The following is a 15,864-nucleotide window of genomic DNA, read 5'->3' on the forward strand; positions in this document are numbered from 1 at the left end:
GAGAGGAGCAAGTTGCTATGGAAGGTTGTAACATACTCAAGTTTAGCATCTGCCATACTTCCCCATCACTTTCAGCTATTTTCTTCATATGGCCCAAGCAAGATTCACATTAGCGTTCAGTAACATGGACATCTACCACCTTACCCCCAGCAGCTGCTAGTCAGTCAGTTTAGCATGAACATGGCAATGCCTCCAGCTGTTTTCCTGTCTGAGCACAAAGAAATATGACTCCACTGCTACTCTGCTGGTTATTCAAGCACCTTCAGGTGGTCCAAGGAGAAAACAACATCTGTCCCCTCCCTTTAACACCCAAACACTTAAGCAGGAGAAAGTCTGGTCAAAGCTTTCCAGCTAACTATTGTTACCCAGCTTGCCCCAAGCTTAGTCTCGCCACAGTACTTTCACAAGCTAAGGCTTCTTTTGAACAAGGCAATTCACCCTTCTCAGGTAAAACATGGTTTTGAGCCTGTTCAATCTTCTCTGCCTACCTTCCCCAACCATTATAATGCCTCCCACTCAGTGCCCATGGTACAGGGTGGGAGATCCTCCTTGCGCACCTCACAGCAAGCTTGCCCTACCACCATCTGCTCTAAGCACCAGACCGCAGGCAGCAACAGTGCTAGGCTGTTAACATCAGCCCACACACCGGGATATCCCTTGCTCTGTCCCCTCTAGAGCAACAGCAATACTAGAAGTTAGTGCTGCACACGTGCCAGTTTCTTCTGGCAAGATTCAAGTCTGCCCGGAACAGCATTTCCCTTGCTGAAAGGGAAAGGGCAGTTTAATCAGTGTCTAGTCCAGGGGTTTCAGTTCTTTGTTTACAAGCTATTAAGGTGAGAGTATCAGTGCTACTTCCTGGCCATTACAAATCCTGTGCCACTAATATCCCCTTTTTCCTAAGATGGGTTGTGGTTTGTAAGAACTGAATCAGTAGCTAAATGCTTTCAGTGATGAATTCTGGTGACCTAGTAAATTAGAAAAGCCATTTCACTCTTCAGTACTTCATTTGCATTAAAGTATCACTCCAACCACCTAATAAATGGACACAAGCAGTGCTGCTACACTCAGTTTTTTTTTTTTTTTTTTTTTTTTTAAACTATTCTCTATTATGCTTCCTCTTGCTGGTAAATTTAAATCTTTCCTTATAGCTTCAGCAAGCAAAACATTTAACTGGAGTTTGATCTGAAGTGGTTTAACAGCCTACTGAACCCAGGTATTTGGCCAGTATTAGTTCAGGAAGTTGCTCTGTTTAGGTTTTCCTTCAGAGCACTCCATATACTCCCATGTTTTGCACCAATTAATGTAAGCAACCTGCAGACCAGTCTTACAGCTCCTTAAATTTCATGAGAGAACTTTCTATAAGAGCTTAAGTGCAAAGGGAAAGAACGAGGAAGTAGTCAAAAAAGAGATAGTTATGCATGCGAGTTCTCCTCTGATATCCAGAATAATTGATTAAACCAGTACTGTGGAACAGAGAATTTCTGGACCCCCTTCTGCAGTGCAATTAAGCATTACAGCAGTGAAGTCCACAGTAAAACTTTGATGTTTCCTAGTCATTTGACTACAAGACTAGCACAAGAAAACAGTAAAATATAAAGCATAAACAACAGTTCACAAAATGAAGTCTTGTGACCACAGAATTCGGTTGAACAAGTACACAGAACAGGTAAGTCACCAGTAATGTTGTTTTACACCACATTCTGTTTTAAAGCACACCCTAGTTGTCCCGCATGATAAAAGGTAAAGTCTGCTTTAGTGGTGTCAGTTTGACAGCATTCCTTCTAAAGTCTTTCACTGAATAGAAGTGTGCATGGTTCTGAAGTCAAATGTGAATTTTTGATAGTAAGAGCAAAATAAACAAAACTACACTTCCCACTGATCCAAAGGGTTCTCAGATACAGAGCTGCTTCTCATCTCTTCAGTTTTAACTGTCAAAGCAGTCCAGTCTGTGGTAAAACACTAAGCACAAACAGCCAAGCTTGTTTCAAGTTCCCTTTCATTCACAAATTGATTTTGCTTTTAACTTTATGTTTCTCTGATTCTCAATGTGCAGCCTGTTTAACTTTGATACTTCAACTCTGATCCCCATCTACTGCAGACAATAAAGAACAGCTTCTCCTTTAGTAGGCTGACTTCTATCAAGTAGCATGGACCAAATATTTCATGACACCTAAACAAGGAACCAGGAGAAAGGAATTAGCCAAAGAATGCTAACAGAAGAGTGTTCCTAAAAAATAATGGGCTTAATTTTCCCTAAACACATTTATTAAAGCCCAATCAAGCCCACTGACCACACTTTACATTTAGTATTAAGAATGCTCCAGCAACATGTTCTTTGAAACAAACTGTAATCTACCAGTGTAATTCTGCAAACCCCTGATCCACCTTCCCATTGCAAGACTTCCCTTGAAAGAGCACATAATGCTTTATAATTCAAGGGCAGCCTTACTCAAGGTGGACTTTATGTGCAGGGAATCACATCATTCACAGTTTGTCAACAAGGTTTATTGCTGGATGAGAATCCAGCCCATCTTCTCAGAAGGCTTCAGTGCAGTGCTCTTGAATCGATAAGAACAGCCGACCATTTTCATAATAAGCTATTTCGTCTTTCTGGTTCTTCCAAACCTCAGACTGAATTTGCACATACCTGCAGTTTCAATATGTGAACTCCACAGCTGGGTCTCTTCAGCCACAACACTGGAACCTGAGCCAGCTCAGCCACTAGCCAGGACAAAACTCATAAAATAAGCTCCCTACAGACCTACTGCTTCCTAGCAGCAGCACAACAAGCAATATGGAACACAGTATCACCATCTGTCTACCAGAACAGAACATGCTAGTGGCACATAGAAAGCCGAGAAGCATGAAGAGCTCCTGAAACTCAGAGGCAAATACTGCTTTATAAAGCACAAGCCCCAATTGTTAGGAGTGAGCTCCACAGCCAGGAAGACATCTTTCCTAGTGTCTCAATAGGAGCAGGAAGTAAAGGTGCACAGCAATTAACTTCTGCTGATGGCAGGGATGATTTTGCAATCAAGTGACTCTCAGGGTAAGCATCATGCTTAGCTATAAGACAGCTTTACATATCCAGGGTATGCAGTCACAGCTGAAGGCCTTCTTTAGACCTCAGAAGAAGCCATGTGTCCCAATATAAGGCTTCTACATATTAGAAACAATTGGACTAAGTCTATTCCTACAAAGCTTGACAGGCAAGTCAGACAATTGAAAACTTCTATCTAAATCTGGTTAAAGCATGACTCTTCCAGACAAGAAGACCCAAGAGTTGCATCTTCTAGATTCTTTAGATACCAGCACTAGAAAGTGCTAGTTCTAGTGCTTGTTCTGCCCTGTTACCCTATACTGAGACAGTGATCTAGTTAATATAGAAATACACACACTTTTGAAACAGAAGCCTGAGATGACCTGCAAGGCATGGATTCCAAAGAGACTGCCAAAGGAGCTGGTGTTTATCTCCATGTTCTCACTGTAGAAACCACCTTCAAAATTCAAAACAAAGCATTCAAAAATTGTCTGCGAAGCCAGAATGGGTCTAACGTCCACCAGTTCCAACTGTCCCTTTAATAGAGTACTAACCACTATATACACAAGCTAGTATTTAAGTCTAGCTAGAACTGTGAGCAACAAAGCTTGCTCCAGTAAAGCACTAGGCTCTTTAAGGGTGATAAAGAGAAGTGATTGAGAAGCAACAGAATGTCCAGCTGAATCACAACAGGGAAATACAGCAAGCATCAATTCCTCCACAGTGATGCGCTACCAGAAAGGAACATCTTAACTGGTTATGTTCTGACTCAACATTTCTCTGGAGGGAAATGATTACAAAAAATAAGAGGCACCAATTCAAAATTCACCTAAAGTAAAATGATTTATTTAGGATTAGGTTAGAGGGCACGAAGCAGCCTGGGTCAGACATGGAACATCAGTGAAAGCCCTACTTCTCTCCATGAACACTCCTATCTTAGCTTTGATATTAAAAGCAAAGAGCACAGAATTCTAAATGCACAGGAGAAGAAAAACAGAACAACTGCCTTTTAGAAAAGAAGTTATTCCTGTTGAATCAAGCCCTGCATGGGGCAAAAGACCTCAGCAGACAAGCTGAGCCTTCTCCCACCAAAGGAAGGTCCACCTTTAAGCAAGCAGCTTAAAGGCTGCAACCAAGAATGTTTTTTACAGTATTGAGGTGATGAGACTGAGACACCTGGCATACAAGCAGCTTGTCAAGAACAGCAGGGTGGTATCTACCCAGCTATTAGTCCTGGCTGAAGTCACACAGCAGTCTCAAGGATGACCACATAATCAAAAAGCTTCTGCACTGACAGAACAGGTGGATAAAGCAGAGGAATACCAACTCTCGCACACCATGTCAATAGCATGAGTTCACAGTAATGGAAAAGCAGCCCATCCTTGCCTGCTCTGTCCCAGATACTGGTATAACATTTGTCACTTAAGTTCCTTCCACAAGAGAAAAGTTGTCATCATTCTGGAGAACAGGCCACAGGCTTTGCCATAGTGTCGGGCTTCCTGATCTGTCAGTGAACACAAAAGCCAGTTTCTGCATAGGACAATAATGAAGTTTTGTCAGCTGAAACTTAATTCAGCTAGTTACTCTGGGGATTACTTAACACCTCTGCTAGCATAAGTTACAGTTGTGGACACATCACTGCTCAGGAATTAATTCCATTTCAGAGGATTTATTCAGCTGCCCCACTTCTCATACCAGCTAAAGCTCCTGCTTTCCTAATCATCAGCCTGACAGCTAAAAAACCCTCTCATCTAGGTCTACTACTTCTTGGATCTGCTGGCAGCCTTGTGCCGCTGTCAAGGTGCACGTCTGAGGGACTGCCACACTGAAGACTTACGGGCTTTATTTTTGGGGACAAGCACAGAGCAAGTGCATGATGGTTGAAGGACTGGCAAAACATAAGCAAGTTCTCAAACAGCTGGAAAGGACCAAGTGGGAAGGAAAAACCCTACCATTTGCCTGGCTCTATTCTCTTCACATGAGGGGCTGAGCTTGTCAGGGCTCCTGGGAGTACAAGGCAGAAGTTGAGTGACACTGCTTGTATCTAGCACAGGCATAGCCATGATGTGAATTAACATGCAAGAGCAGCTCAAAGAGGCAGCATATTCTGGGAAACATGTGAGTGGAAAGGTTTGACTAAGGTGAAACCATTCCCCTGGAAGCAAGGGTGTCACATGAGTGATCAGCTGCCTAATGTGATACCAAGCAGATTAAGAAATTTGGCTTTATATTCCTATTTTAATATTTCATTTGCTATTTTAGTCTCATATTACAACTGAGATACCTTGAAACTTGATCAAATGAAGCAATGCTGAGCCATTTTTTTCCTCATATACAAAAAATACATATGAAATTTGCTGACCCTTTCTCATAAGGAAGGAGTCAAAATAACTTTAGCCCATGTTCTTCATAATGGTACTCTATTCCTCCAAAAAGTTAAGACAGACAGCTCCTGGAAGGATCACCTATACAAGCACCACATTTGAGTTCCAGACCCCAGGCTTTGACAAGTGTATGCCTCAAGTTTGAGAGTGCTGTATCAGCACTCTTTCATCAGCACTGACAAAAAATTAGAGGTGCGTAGCATAGGAGCACACAGAAGAGACTGCTCGATCAGGGTTAACTTCAGATGTTAGCTTCTGAGTGACTGGCTTGGAACTGTGAATGGACAAGATGCATCTGGGTAAACACCCATAAAAGTAACCCTAGACTCTGCTTGAGGTAGATCCTACTTCTTCACCACAGTCCCATTTCAGACTCTTTCAGCAATCTTACCTAGTCTTACAGGAAGCATAGCTTTAAATCTGAGTAGTTTAAGCTTCTTGCTTCAAAGCAACTTAAATTCCTGCTAAGCCAGTTCAACAATTTCTGGATGATGAGAGAAGAGAGAGTAAGTTTTGCCCAGTGCAACACACCTGGGAAGTTACACAAGTAATTATATAAAGTTCACAAAAGAGCTGAAAGTGCTAGAATTAGTTTCCCATTAAACCCTAGCTCAGCACACATGTACACAAATCATTATTTTGTGGCAAACCCATGACTCCTCCTTCCCTCCCTCCCATATTTGGGTAAGCATAACAGAAATCAAAAGCCAAGAGGATGATCAGTAACGAAGTTCCCCATTTTCTGAGGCTAGGACTTGAGACTTCTAGTGATTTGAGCTACAGAAACCCTGAGTCTTCAACCATGCAACTGAAGAGAGAAGCACTAGGAAGATGAAGCTCATTTAAAGTTTGCTCAGTACTTGGGTATTCCCAACAAGTCTTAAAACAGTGATTGTTAAAAACCTGCACGAGCAACGTCATGAATTCAACTTAACACTGTCCATTCTCGCATGCTCAGTGCAATGTGAATTCTGTGAAGTGAGACTGAAGTTACTCACTGCCATTCAATGCACAGACTCTCCCAGGGCACTGAATATAAGCGCCATAGTTCATTAGTTAAAAATCACTGTCAAGACACACATACTGGGGAGAAGGGGGAGAGGACAGGGCAAGTTATCCTGACCTTTTCTAAAGGAGTACTTTGGTTAATATTAAACTCTAGCACGCTACTAGCCAAATTCAAGAGAAAGCAAGGTGTTTCCCAAAGACAGTTAAGAACAGTTGTAATCAGCTTGTTAAGAGAACATTTTTACTTTAAGCCTGACTTCTGCTTAAGCTTTGGCATTTAAATCAACTACCAAGGTACATGCTTAAGACAATATTTTAAGATCATTTATTCTACAATGAATACGCTACTCTTCATTGAATATTTTTAGTTCAGCATTACTAATATCAGCAACTTAACTATTTTACTATTTCATGAGACACTTGGTGTTGTTCTCCCAATTCTTCAAGACCCATTTTAACAAGTTTAGGAGGTGCAAGCACTTAAAGATGGAAAGCAAATCCAAGGTGGTAAGTCACATCTACTATCATAGCCAAGATTACTTCAACGAATTACTGATAGAGGGATAGAAACTTTCATATCTAGTGGTCTGAAATGAAATTGTTGCAATAGTCCCCAGACTCAGACATTAGCTATCTAAGAGGACAGAGGCAGGCTCCCAAACTAGACGCTTAGAATCCTCCCCCGGGGTAGCCTACCTTCGTCTAGAGTGTGAGGAACCAAGATCCCCAAAAGCAACTTATACTGGACAGTTAAGTAGCACTGACACAATCTTTCCCACCATTTCCACCAAAAAGTGAAGCTACAGATTTAAACCAAGTCATGGCATACCACTTTACCTCTCCCCTCTCCGGATGGGGCGGGGGAGACTATGTTCCAGAAGTCTGGGCTACTGCACAGCAATTGCAATAGAATATCCAGTCACATGAGCAGCTGACTGATCTCTACCACATGCCTCAGAAGCAAGCAGCTTGTGATAAACTGTTTCCTAGAAGAACTGTTTCTAGCTCTCTCTGTATATTCTGAGTAAATACACCTTTCTGAGCTGTGTTCTAGTTGAAGATTTTAACAGCTTGCTCCCACTGGTATCCCCTTTTAAAGGTGCCACAATTCAGGAAAATACTTTAAGAAATCCATACTATAAATATTAAGTTGCTGCTTTTGAAGGATCACAACTTTCAAGCCTAACTACTACTGTTTTAAATCTTGTTATTCACTTAAATTACCTAACCCTACAACTTTTCCCATCAACAATATACTTGCTCTTTGCTAACTCTTTGATCAGGCACACAGAGTTTTAACCTGATGGAAAACACATCCACCCTAGAAGATTCAAGTTGCCTCTGTGGAAAATATCAATGTTTGTTCAAGACAAGATTGATTCCTCTAAGTATCTGCTCTTCCCCCATAATAACTTGAAGTCTGCTTTCTGACAAACATCCCTGTTATTTTTGAGGGAAACACTCTGAATTTCTAGAAAGCTATCCATAAAGATTCCTCTCACTGCCTTTAACTCCTGCACAAAACAAGTGCCAACAGAAACTCAGAAAAAAATGTTCTCTCATCATCTAGCTCTGTATGCATTTTGTGCCATACGAAGAAGAGTCTGTGGGATCATACGAGTGAAAGATGAACAGCAATATAAATACATCTATTCTCAAGAAGTATGCTTTAAGAGGGGTGGGAGGCAGTGAGAGAGAAGTGGCTAAGTAGTAAAGTGGTTACGCTGATCCTATGGCTTACTTTAGCTGAGCCAGGAGGATGCAGCTTGAAGCAGACCACAGGGGTGAAAGGGGGAGAAAGGACTTCAAGGCAGAGCAGGGGAGGAGCTAGAGATGTCCAAAGCATGTTGCAACACAAATACAGTTACACTGTTAATGCCAAGACAAGAAGTTTTATGACTCCTAATACACCAGAACAGCCATAATAAAAAGGGCATTCATGTTCTAACTGGACACTTAAATTCTTGCACCATTCTTTTGCTTTTAACCATCCTACCAACGGTATATTTTCTAGTACTTTCAAATCTGCTGTTTACCACCCCACTACATATAAGGCCATTCTAGAATCTCTAAAATGAATGAAAGTAAGATACTATGCCACATTATCACATTCTCCAACTACAGTATTACAAACAGACAGCAATTCCATCAAACACAGATACATCTTTACCTCCAACAGCAGCTAGTACTTGACTGAAAGCATTCATAAGGAAAGTGGTGTCAACCTGACAATTCTGCCCCCTATTAATACCATTTCTTCAGTACTTTCAACTCATAGTAAAGACTTTCAGTTTCATGCACTAGCAGATTCACCTCAGGGAAGGAACAAGTGAGATATTGTTTTTGCCTTTCCATCTGCTTCTACAAATGCAGAAGACTTTAGCTGGACAGAGAAGGTAGGAACTTTCACTAGTTCAGTGAAAAGAAGACAGTTATAAGCAAGAGAAGGGTAACAGGAATCACCTGTCTGAACCAAAAGAAAGTGTCTGGGAATATCAACACATGTAGTTAGAGAGAATAATTACAGGTAACAGGAGAACCTGCTAGAGCCAGGAAAGGATGTGAGACATATTGTAGTACCAAGTGTCAGGTACTTAAAAGCATATCCAGAAAGTTGTGACACTTGGCAGCCGTTGATTAGAGCTAACAGAAGCTACAAAACAGAATGATTGAGACATGATCCATGTACAGAAAAGATCTAGAGTATTCTGGATTGCCATGGCTAGGTCTGCAAATGATAGCTAGAAGACAAGATTAAATATATGGTCTTCTTTCAAACTGTTTAAAACATCTCTGACCTGCATTAAACATGAATACTGCTTTAATAGGCAAGAGGTATCTTCCATAGGTACCTCAAGTTTTCTTTGGCTAAAAGCAGCAATTAAGATATTGCTAGCCAATTAGTTTTGAAACATGTTTTAATAGTCCATGTCACTGGAAGTTTTGTTAAAATAAGCAGCTAACACTAACTTCTGATGTCCTGTTGAGGAAAAAAAGGATCTATCTTAGGGGACCAAAAAAAAGTAGGTTTTTCAGTTAGCCTTTGAGGACACACTTGTTTTCCTACATACGTTTTACCTGGTGTGGTTTTTTAGACACTGAAGAAATCTTGCTTTCCCATGCACTAGGTTAAAGTTATTTTTTAGTTCAAACATTTGGACTAAGTACAGTCTACTGAGGACAGGTGCCAAAACTATTTACTTATTAGTGTAAGACCACTAGTAAGACTTATCTGATCCACTGGCAAAATTAATCAGTCTCCCTATGGAGAAAGGGAGATCAGATGTAGAAAGCATCCAGCACTCAGGAAATGGTTATGAGGTAGATGTGGGGCCACATGACTGAAGCTGTGACCATAAGAACAGTTAATAGTAAGAATGCAGTAGTTTTCACATTCTAAACCCAAGTCAATAGTTCATTTCAGCAGAGTCAAATTAAGTGAGCATGGGAAGTACCTTTTGAAATAGTTAGTGCTGGAGACCACTGTGACCGTAGAATATCAAGACAAATGCTGCCATTACTGTTAATATTTGGATGATAGATTCTTGTTGTAAATGCAACCTGCAGAAGAAGAGAAATTTCAGTGTAGGCTCACAAAGGTACATTACAACACATGGTCCTAAATTGATTTACAGTACAAGCCACTCACCTTAGGTGGTTTGAAGGGATAATCTGTTGGGAAGTGAATTGTCAAGAAAAATACACCACCCTGATAGGGACTGTCATTCTGTAAATGAAGAAGAATCATTATTCACTTTGAGAAGTTATTTACAAGAGAACTAGTGTTTAAGAAAAAAAAAAAAATCTATGAACATCAATCCTTTCATACTTACTGGTCCCATTATTGTAGCTTGCCAATGGAACACTGAAAAAGAGAAAAAGTGATTTACTACAGTTTCTGTTTGGAGAAGCTCAAGTAATGAGCTACTTACTTCCAGACAAAGCACTACAAAGCAGGAGTCTATTTGTAAAACAAAACGTTCTGAAAGGCTGCAGGGAAGCAAGCCAAAGAACTAAACAGAGACAGGATGAAGTAAGTACCCAATGCTCCACACTCACTTGATTTACACTTCTAGAGATTGCTGTGGTAGCATACACCCATCATACCCCCCAAAACATCCCCTGACGACAAAAATACAGAGTCAACATTTTAGACCTAGTACAAATTTGTACACTCAATTTTGTAGTTCCCCCGTGAATTTCTACAAGTACCTGAACCAAAGCCCAGTTTTCACGGATTGCAGTGCCCTTTTAGAGTGAGCTACAGCAAAGCAAAGCTGTAGCATAAGCATGTCCTTTACTAGTAAGGATCTCTCCCATATAGATTCTTAGTTGAATGGACTGTCTGAGGGTAAGCCTAAGCCTTGCATTTGTCATGTGGAAAGAGATAACCTAAAATCAGCAGCATCTCATCTATTTTAGCTTAGTCTCCACTCAGCCTCAAAATTTCAGAGGAACAAAAACCAGTATTATTTTTAAGAGAAGCAAGAATGACAAAGGAATACAGGAAAGCCTACTAAGTATTTGAGACCAGGATATGCTAGCCTGTGTTGTAGGTTAAATCAATAAAAATTAAGTCTCATTCACATGCAGCTGTTCACAAGAATATCTGAACCTGGTAATACAGAATTGTGGAGAATGCCTTTATGCTGTAGAAAACAAGCAAGATCAATGCTGTTACAAAGGAAATAAAGTAAATTCTCATACAAATTAACATTGCCCTGGGATTCCTGTGCTTTCTCTGAAGGTTATAGTGCTAGTCTGTTCAATGTCTACCAGTTGTCGAACAGTACTGTGGGAACTCTCCCTCTGCATGGGCATCAGTTACATATTTATATTATCTTCAGAACAGGGGAGTTGTACAGAACACTGTTCAGTTGTTACAACACAATTCTTCCTTAATGCTTTCTCACAGCATAGAAGTTGAAGCCATCTGCAGGTTATGTATAAAACCTGCAACTGATGTCTACAGCTTTCAAGGCTGCTACCTGTCTCAAAGTAATCTTGGCCCACAGGGGCACTACTTGTTCTACTCTAGCATGAGTGGCTTTTAATCACACACAATACAGGCATTACAACGGGGTATGATATCATACAAGGGGGAAAAGAGTGGAGTACAAACAGCCCTGCCAAGACTAAGGGAGAAGAGGGGTTAGGATTAACAGATTTGTAACAGAAAGTATTTTAAACACCACCAGCTAGCAAAGAAAAATTACATCTGATATAGACTCAGGAAATCAAGACAATGGCTCATGTACTCAGTCAAATGTAACGTTCAGTCATCTTAAAATACTTTAGGCAGCATGAGCAAGTCCGTGCTACCTGTAGAACAACAGACAGCAACCCAGAGGAAGAGGGGTAGCAAAGGAGGAAAAAAAAAAGTGAGGAATGCTGCCAAGTGTAAAACAAGAACTAAGAATTTCACAGGCATAAATAGATACTGATAAGATCCACTAGGATTGTACTGGAAAATACAGGTAACACTGGATGTTAACCTGCACACATTTGCACATTTAAGAGACAACCTGATATAACCAGCCATTTACCCTAAATCCAAAAGAAGACAAAGAATTAAGAGAGCTTTACCAGTGAGCCTTAACATTTTACAAATTAGATGGGTGCTTCCTTCCAATTCCTATCCCAGAGTTGGGAAAATTCCTGGTTTAATTTAAGCTTTAGATTCTCACGACATCCAGGACAAGTTTGATGAACTGAAAGATATATTTGTCATGCAAAACTTATTTCAGTCAATTATTTACTTTGAAATCAACCATTCAAAAAGTTTGTTTTTTTTTTTTTTAAACTAAGAAGGAAGTCTGACATTCAATAGCTGAGCAGAGGTACCTGCTTGGAAGTGAACTAAACCACTGTGTAGTGTTTGGGAAGTATACTAAAGCTTTGGCAGTGCAACCCCATCACAAGCATCTTTCCAAAACAAATGGGGGGGGGGGGGGAGGGGGGAATTAAAACACTACTGAGAGAAAGGAAATCCTGCCCCTAAAGTTAACAAGGCACAAGCAGCTTTTCTCTTTTTTACAAGATTTATGAAATACAGGGATGAAAAGCTTATAACAGGGAACAGATTAATCAACCAGGCTAGAAAAAGTACCATTTTGCAAGCACAGCATGTTCTAAATTTTGAGGAACTTCATTCTAACAAGGCAGCCTAGTCAGAACTAGAACATTGGGTTAGGTATGGAAGAAGTCACCTTTCCATTTCTATTCAGTTACTCATATCTCCAAAATGTCAGCTCTCAATAGTGAAAGCCTTTCATTAGGTCTTCCAGAAGCAGAGGTCGCATAAAGACACACGAATTTAATATTTTTGCTGAATACAGAAAGCTTTAAAGCAACTTTCCATTACATTTATCAACTCATTTTCCCACCTTCTCCATCAGATTGTCTCAAGCACCTTTGATGAAGTGTTTCATAACTGATCATAACTGTTTCACTTTGATGAACAGTTTCTGAAGAGTACATCATGGCACAAATCATGCTTCCCAATTTATGGGATGAACAGCCTCAAGCTGGCCCTGTATCTTAGTAATTTCCCTTCTATGCAGTTTCACAACTGCATACTTTGAAACACATTTTGAAAACAGAAACAGTTACAGAGTAGCAAAAGCAGCTTGATACAACTGTCAGGAACCTCAAAAATAAATGCAGCTTTGACTTGTCTGAAAGCATCACTAAAAAAGGCTACGCTTTTAGATATTTTCATTCTTGAGTCTGTCTTTAACCTAGTCCTAGATTTTTATAGGTGTGAGTTTCTATACACTTCAGCAGTTGAGTAGTTCAGAAACAGCTTGATCTCAGCAGTTAGTTTTTTCCTTTTAGAAAGGGTATGTAAGCTTAAGTTCTTAGAGCATAAGAACAGCTAGATCTTGAACTAGCAAACTTGAGTTTTCATTATTATTTCCTACTCTGAGTCAGATGCTATGCCGAACAGCACATTTGTCAGATACTGCACAACAAGTTACAAATCCACACTTTTTAACAGCATACCACTTAAAACTAAAGTGGCTGAAGTGTTCATTATATAGCCTTTCCTATATGGCAGAGCTGCTTAAAAAAAAAATATGGCTCGATTTCTACTTCCTATGCATTTCATATATTAGATATTGATGCAAACGTATTCACAACACAAATACCTGAATTTGCAGCAGGGCCCTTGGTAAAACCAAAACAAAAAGTGAATTTACAAGTGTAAGTTATTACAAGCATTCTGCTTGCCAGTACATTAAGCTATGAACAAGAGTTGAAGAGTTACTACGAAAAAGCAGCTTACCAAAAAAAGTGCAAGTCTAGTTAGAGAAAACCTTGCTTCTAAGCATACAACTCGTGAAACTGTTGCAGTTCAGTTTAAAGTTAAGGCATTCTATGAAAAACTTCATGAAGTACAGGCCAACAATTAAGATTCCCTATTCACAGCTAATCAAAGCAGACAGGGAACATTACCTAGAACTGGTTTAAAGAAGCATCCGTATAAAGACCATTTAGTTAGTGACACAACATAACATCTTGCCCTCCCTAGCCCGAGACATGCCAAGACAGCAGTAGGTCTTCTTCCTACTATAAAGCAGTACATTTGAAAAGAAAAATGCAGAGTAGGGCTTTTTAAGCAATAACCGATTTTTCCTGCTTCAACACTTCTTACTTTCTAAAGCTTCAAAAAGGAGAGAATAACAAGTTCAAAGCACACACATCAGGAGAACAACTTTCCGTAAGAATGAAACAGGAAAGACCACCAGCTGATGTGTACACCAAAGAGACATTCCTAGGCATATGGAATCAGGCAGTGCCAACTGATTTGAATACTGTTTTTAACATAGCAGTACCATCTGATTTACAGATGCACTACCTGTACTTCCTTATCTCATTTGAGGCTATGTCCAAATCAAGTGACAAGTTAGTGGATTACAGCAGGATTTAAACATTCTGATTTTGCTTAGCAAGCAATCCAGAAGTAGTAAACCAGACTGAGCGAACTCCTGCTTAAAACTGGAGAAGAGCCAAGCCTGGTTTTCAGTTCTTATACTCTGATGTGCTCTATAATACAATAACACAAAACAGATTAAAGAACAAGTGATGTTTCCAATGTTCCTGTAACTCATTGACCATGGTAATTATTACAAACTAAAAAAAAACCCTAACATTACTGCATGATTCAAGCTTTAATTCACTAATTAGTTTCCCTTCATTCACATTTTACCCTCTTATCCCTAAGGATTACATGTAACCCTTCCACAAAAGGCAGTGGCAACTGCAGTTCTTGTGTAAAATACTGTTAAACCTGACCTCACTGTACTAACGTGAGGACTAAACCAGTTTCTTACTTTACAGGACCCTGTGATTACACTACCTATAATTTAGAAACCAAACAAGTTCAGAAAGCTGTAGGAAGCTAGCTTGCTGCTTTGGCCACAGAGCTGCTGAAGTTTACAAGCTTCTGCAGATAGCACGCCATGTAAAAAAAAATAGTAGAAGACTAACTTAAAAGCAAGCAGCTTAAGATGTGTTTAGCACCCACAGCTGCCCAAACTGAAGTGACTGAGGGATCTTCAGTGATTCATGAGAAAAGTATTAAAGGATATGGAAAGGCAAGAAGTTTAAGGTTTATATGTAGAGTAATATCTAGCACATGCTTAACCAAAACATTGCAAGGGCTCTTCTAGCTGAAGAAATAGACAGGAAAGTTAGAGACTCAGGTGTTTGGTGGGTTAATATTCAGATACTAGCATACTTACTGTCATCACCAACAGGCCCTGCTGAACACTGTGCTGGAGGATCACGTGCCAGATCATTCAACTCCTAAAAAAAACAGGAACGGGTTTTTTTTAATTTCAAAACCAATCATATATTAGCTTTAAAAACACTGCTAGTAATACTTGGGCTACCATGCCTACATCAATATAGTTTTTCTGACACTGCAAGAAAATTAACCCCACAAAACTAATGCCAGTACCCCAGAAGGCAAAGCTGTACCTTAAAGTAAAATATTTGGCACATATCTTCAGTTACCTGCTGTGACTTAATAGTTTGGAAGTCTAAAGGAATGTTCCTTCAGTCATAGCACCAATCACATTAGCTTTGCCTTCATTAAAACTAAAGTACAGAATTTAAGAAATCCAAGCATTATCAAGGTATTATATACTCCACTATCTGTAGGCCATAGAAAGATAAAATGGCTTCAGTCCAGACACACTCTGTATTAGACTTCAACCCTTGTGTTAGAACAGCTCCCAAGTTGCTCCTGCTATCGCAAACTAGTCTATTTCAAGGACACAGTCATCTTTTTGCAGTATATAAAACTTCAATAGCCTGGTTGCCTTTATCACCAAATCCATGCATCAGGGAACAGAAGTGAACTGAACGAAATGCAAGATCTTATGCAGCTACAGAACTGCTAGTCCGTGAATGGAAATTCTCACA

The 15,864-nt window shown here is 39.9% G+C and overlaps 1 protein-coding gene across 1 annotated transcript in view; it reads right to left on the reverse strand.

The window, feature by feature from the left end:
- Positions 1 to 15,864, reverse strand: part of UBE2D2 (ubiquitin conjugating enzyme E2 D2) — a 35,932-nt gene that overhangs the window by 9,383 nt on the left and 10,685 nt on the right. The window contains exons 2-5 of the mRNA XM_064520735.1: positions 15,180 to 15,243; positions 10,266 to 10,297; positions 10,082 to 10,159; positions 9,888 to 9,993 (exon numbers count right to left, since the gene is read on the reverse strand). Coding sequence (XP_064376805.1) covers positions 9,888 to 9,993; positions 10,082 to 10,159; positions 10,266 to 10,297; positions 15,180 to 15,243 — 280 coding nt within the window. The remainder of the gene's footprint in view (positions 1 to 9,887; positions 9,994 to 10,081; positions 10,160 to 10,265; positions 10,298 to 15,179; positions 15,244 to 15,864) is intronic.

The sequence above is a fragment of the Dromaius novaehollandiae genome, chromosome 15 (assembly GCF_036370855.1).
Source record: "Dromaius novaehollandiae isolate bDroNov1 chromosome 15, bDroNov1.hap1, whole genome shotgun sequence".
In the NCBI taxonomy this organism is placed as follows: domain Eukaryota; kingdom Metazoa; phylum Chordata; class Aves; order Casuariiformes; family Dromaiidae; genus Dromaius; species Dromaius novaehollandiae.